The 5,468-nt window shown below is 33.9% G+C and overlaps 1 protein-coding gene across 1 annotated transcript; it reads left to right on the top strand.

Moving 5' to 3' along the window:
• The first annotated feature begins 928 nt into the window (after positions 1 to 928).
• LOC113780041 (caffeic acid 3-O-methyltransferase-like) lies at positions 929 to 5,468 on the top strand. Its single transcript, XM_027325866.1, has 4 exons — positions 929 to 1,534; positions 3,310 to 3,620; positions 4,471 to 4,535; positions 5,082 to 5,468. The coding sequence occupies exons 1-4, from the start codon at positions 1,062 to 1,064 to the stop codon at positions 5,376 to 5,378; spliced, it is 1,146 nt and encodes a 381-aa protein (XP_027181667.1). The 5' UTR covers positions 929 to 1,061; the 3' UTR covers positions 5,379 to 5,468.

Genomic DNA, 5,468 nt, shown 5'->3' with positions numbered 1-5,468 from the left:
AGTATGTAGATGTTAACACTGAGAATATCATGGAAGAAGCAGAAAATCAACATAATATTCAAACTTTGTCCAATGATGGAGAAGAACAAAGGGGGTTCAACATAGAAAAGAAGAAAGAATATGGAGGGGCAGATAATTACTAGGGTTGTTACAAAAGAGAAGCAATAATTACTAGGAGTAGTAATTAAGAACCCTGTATTGGAAAAGAGAGATAAAAGGGTAAAATTGTGAAAAAATAATTAATGCTGCATGGGGATAGTAAAACGACAGATAAAAGTACTTAAGAGCAAATTTCTTAAACGACAGTTATAAAAAAAGGGAGGGAGTATATATTACTGGTATCAATTCAATCTGAGTGCATATTGTACCTTGGAAATTGCTTGATTTTAATTTTATGGAATTGAAATTTGTGAACATTTCTATTTACATGCTTATTAATAATTGAAAATTTTAGATTGCTAAATTAAATTTTAAATTAGTAAATATTCTTAAGCCATTGTAAATGTTTTAAAATATTTTCTTTTACAATTTAACCATTTGTTTTTTCTTTCTTTTATTAAATAAACATATGTTTCTTGAAACTACAAGAAGCAGTAAATGAACTTAAAACCTATGGGTGTAAGTTTATAAGATATGAATTTAGTATGGAGAGATGTGGATTTAACCCTCCCTAATATTAATTATACTTATTACATATACATAATCTAATACTTATAACTAATAATATAATCATTATAACTAATAATATTAAATATATTTTATATTAATTATAATACATATATTTATTTGTTTTTTTTTTAACTGGGGGAGAAAATGAATTCCCGCCCTGCCCCAGCCCTGCTTCAATTGCCTTCCCTTTTAGTTAATCCAATTAAAGGTACGGGAAAATCGAATATTTTTGAGTGGCTTTATCGCGGCACTTACAGATCCCGTGCCAACGAAAAATTATTAAAAACGGAACTAGAATATAGACTTTTTCTAGGCAAACTGAGCTGACCATGCAAGTCCAAATGAGCTTCTATATAAGGTGGAGTAAAGCTGGCAGATAGAACTGAGTCGAAATGGAGAGTTCAGTGAAAACCCAATTGAAATCATCATCATCATCGGGTGAAAATGGAAAAGAAGGAGAAAAACAGAACCATTTCTCGTATGCAATGCAGCTGGTTAGTTCGGCTTCACTGACGATGGTTTTATACAATGCTGTGAAGCTAAATTTGTTCGAAATCATTGCCAAAGCCGGCCCAGGAGCCAAGCTATCACCTTCAGAAATCGCATCCCAGTTGCTTGTGACTAATAATCCTGATGCAGCTTCCATGCTCGACAGAATGCTTCGCTTGTTGAGTAGCTACTCGCTGTTCACTTGCGACGTCGTTGAGGTTGCCGTCGACGGCGGCAGTGGTGGGGAAACTAATGTGGGTTATGAAAGAGTTTATGGGTTGTCTCCGGTTGCCGAATATTTTGTACCGGATGAGGAGGGAAACTCAGTGGCGCCCCTGGTGGAGTTGCTTCAAGATAAGGTCTTGATTGATAGCTGGTAAGCTGGTTTGATTTTCTAAGAATGCTTTTTAGTATTTCTGTGGATAAACTCAGGTTTTTTTTCTTTGTTTTATTTTGATGAGTAATTAACAACAAATATACAGGAAAACTGATGGAACAAGTCCACAGGTTTCTTGTTTTCGGCATGTAAAATACATAAATTTTAAGTGAATTGAATCCGTAGAGGAAATACAATAAAACTATTAAAGCTTGACATCAGTGGAGGATGTATTAATAATTGACATCAATCAATGACATCTTGTTGGTTTCCAGTCAAACTTGTTAATTTTTAAAGATTCACATTTGGGTTAACTACAAAACACCCCATCAGAAACTTATTATTTTCATATCCACATTTTCCTATTGGCACTTGGCAATGTTTCTAATACAATAACACAATCAACCTTTTTTTTTTTTTCATTTCTCATCCTCTTCATACCCTCAAATCAAATTGAATTTTGTCCTATAAGATGTACATGTTACAATAAGAGATGAAGTTCCACTCAATGAAATTAATGATTTACTAAAAAATATATCTTCTCACCAATATAAGATTTAAAGGAATGCAAGAAATATATTTTTACTAAATCCAAGCTATGTCCTCAACAAATTCAATGAATTTGAAACAAATATATTTTCACGTGCATTATTATTTTTGCTTTTCTGCAAAGTGTGCATGTCAAATGATCAAATCATACTTAATATGGATGGCGGCTACATGTTTAATTGTATCACATTGATAATAACTTGAAAATTCACAAGTTAATTCATCCAATTGGACAATGAGTGGGACAATGTGAGAAAGTGACATTCATTTTGGGGGTATCTTGTAATTAAGCCTTTACATTTTACATATGTTCTTGATTATTTTTAAGAATTTTAAATTTCTATGTGGTGGTTACAAGTATTGTGCGTTACTATGTCTAAATGCTATATGAAATAATATTACTTAATGAATACAAAATAAGTCTCCTAGGCCAAAACCAGTGAGGATGCCCACGTTGGTGGGTGGGACGGAGTATATCTGTTTATAAATTGACCTATAGATGACCTTAGTCTATTAAAAAGGAATGCAAGAAAGGAAGAATGGTTGTTCTAAGCTGAGTAACTTGGATAAATCAAAGCCCATAAAATCAAGTTATACCGCGTGGAAACTTTTGCCATGGGTATCACAAAATGCATGACAAACTTTTACTTATGCCTCAGAAAATGGTAAAAAGTTCATCATGCAGTTTAATGAGCAATTAAAGATCAATTTTTCATGAACATGATCTTTTGATAACAAACATTGTACATTGATTTTCACATCTTATCTTTTGTAGAGGCCTGATCTATTTTCAAATTTTCAGTTTCATATCAGTGATGATTCATTGATTGCTTGTGTGCTTAGTCCATTTCTTGGCATATTAGCAGAACCAGAGATAGAGAGTTTGGGAGGCAAGATTATGAAAGATGTACATTTGAGAGGATACCTTAAATTTGTCTAAAAATCTCGAGGAGGCAAACTCTAAATTTTTACAAGGGTGTAACTGAAAACTCTTCATTCTTTAAGGGGATACAAAAGAATTTTCAAAATCTTGGGGGTCGGCCGCCCCTCGCTGCCTCCTATAGATCCACCAGTATACTGGTGTATTGACGTGTTGAAGTCATTTCCTATAAGTTAGATAAATAGCTAAATGGTTTACCTTGTCCTGCTGAATTCTTTGGGTATGAAAAACTTCATGCAGTTTTACTTGCAAATAGTGGGTGCCTCAAATTTAGCTCTTATTTTAGGTATGAATTAGGGAATGCTGTCCTTGATGGAGGAGTTCCATTCAATAGAGTCCATGGTGTACATGCATTTGACTACCCTAGCAGGGATCCCAAGTATAATGAGTTATTCAATAAGGGAATGGTTGGTCCTACAGCCATAATGATGAAAGAACTGCTTCAGCAATATAAGGGTTTTGAACACCTTCAGACATTGGTTGATGTTGGTGGTGGTCTTGGAATAACCCTTCACAAGATTATATCAAAATACCCTTCCATAAGGGGTATCAATTTCGACCTACCACATGTCATTGAAAATGCACCATCCTATCCTGGTAAATTTGCACTATCGAAACTTTGCTTGTCTTCATATTTCTTCTTGTTTACCATTTACTTCACACCTACTATTGATTTAAATGCAAGGAAATTGACATAATTGGAGTAAAATCTTTTCATAGATAACTTCATTTTACAATGAAAGTTGTTTCTAGTATTAATCAATAGTAATTTTGAGATAGAATCTCTTTTCAGCTTGCTTGTTGCAGAGGAACTCTAATTTGATTTGCATTCTGCAACATGTCCACTGAGGAAGTGCACTCACACATATCATTATCTCTGTATGTCGTGTTTTTTCAGCAGAATAATGATCATATGGACCATGAATTCGACTCTTGTTCAGCTTAATATGATGCAGAGGTAGCAGAAACTTTTCTGGATGCCGATTAAAATTAAGATGTGCTGTTGCCTTGGGAATAAATTAAGACTTTGATGTGGATTTGTTTTCTAATTCTTTTTTTTGAAAAACTTCTTTTGAATGGATAATAAGTTTTGGTAGGGATAGCAAATAGAATTCCTATAAGTTGAAGACAAATTAACTGTAGAACCTTATCCAATACCTTAAAACAGAATCAACAATGCACAAATTGATTCACTATATTAGAGTAAGTGAACTTCTGAAGTATTTCTACTGATTATACTATCATTCTTGTTACGTTCAATGGAAAGCTCGTTGCAAAACTGAAATGTACAAAGATGTATGTTCACATATATGTCTGAAGGTGCATTTGTTTGGTGCAGTGCGTAAACTGTTCATAAACAGAATTGTAAATAACCATCAATTCCTGAATGTAGAGCTTTATCATGTAGTAGTACCATAATATCTATTTCATCAAAAATTTGGTGCAGGAGTGGAACACATTGGTGGAGATATGTTTGAAAGTGTTCCTGGAGGAGATGCTATGTTCATGAAGGTAACCTCGATGCTTAATTGGGGAACTGCATGCTGATATAAAAAAGTGCCCTTGCAAAATTGAATCTCCTAAAAATTGAATAACTACTGTGGCAATTTAAGAACCTTGAAAATCAGCCTCTGGAGTAACCCCTGGATACTGTTTACTTGCATGTCTATAGATGATCGTAAGTGTTACTATTAAAGCAGAAATAGATAGTTTGTACATATCCTACCACATGTATTTTTGTTATGGGTTGATCAACAAAAATGTTATGCATCACTCTCAAGGAATCTTCTTGTATGGGAAGATGTAGAATGTGCTAGATAGGATGTTTCTTAATTTTCCCTTTCTAAATTAGGTAATTTTTTTATTTTGGCATGAAACCAACAACTCAAGTTCTAAGCAATTAGCTTATGTTTGAAAATGCAAAATATACCAATAACTAATTTACAGACATAAGACCTCTGTTGCCTTGCCCTCTTACTTCGTTTCCAAAAAAAAAAAAATGAGCCATGTCAATTTGGATTGCCCTCTATCCGAATTTCATTGACAATTTTGTCACAGATGATACTCCATGATTGGAGTGATGATCATTGCTTAAAGCTGCTGAAGAACTGCTTCAAAGCTTTGCCAGACCATGGAAAAGTAATTGTGGTTGATTTGATTCTGCCCGTGAAACCTGATACTAGTGCTTTTGTAAAAGGCATTTTCCAAGCTGATGCGCTCATGATGACTCAAAATCCTGGAGGGAAAGAGCGATCAGAATCTGATGTTCGAGCCTTGGCTATAAGAGCTGGATTTAAAGACGTAAAATTACAATGTCTTGTGGGTAATGTTGGAGTCCTGGAGTTGTACAAATAGTTGTGACTGCCTTTTGGGCTGTTATTTAGTTGAAGAACAAATATTTTGGTTTGCTTGTATTTTCTTTTTAAAATAAAATCTCTATTTGGA

This window comes from Coffea eugenioides, chromosome 1 (assembly GCF_003713205.1).
Source record: "Coffea eugenioides isolate CCC68of chromosome 1, Ceug_1.0, whole genome shotgun sequence".
Classification (NCBI taxonomy): Eukaryota; Viridiplantae; Streptophyta; class Magnoliopsida; order Gentianales; family Rubiaceae; genus Coffea; species Coffea eugenioides.
This window is presented reverse-complemented; position numbering and strand designations above follow the sequence as displayed.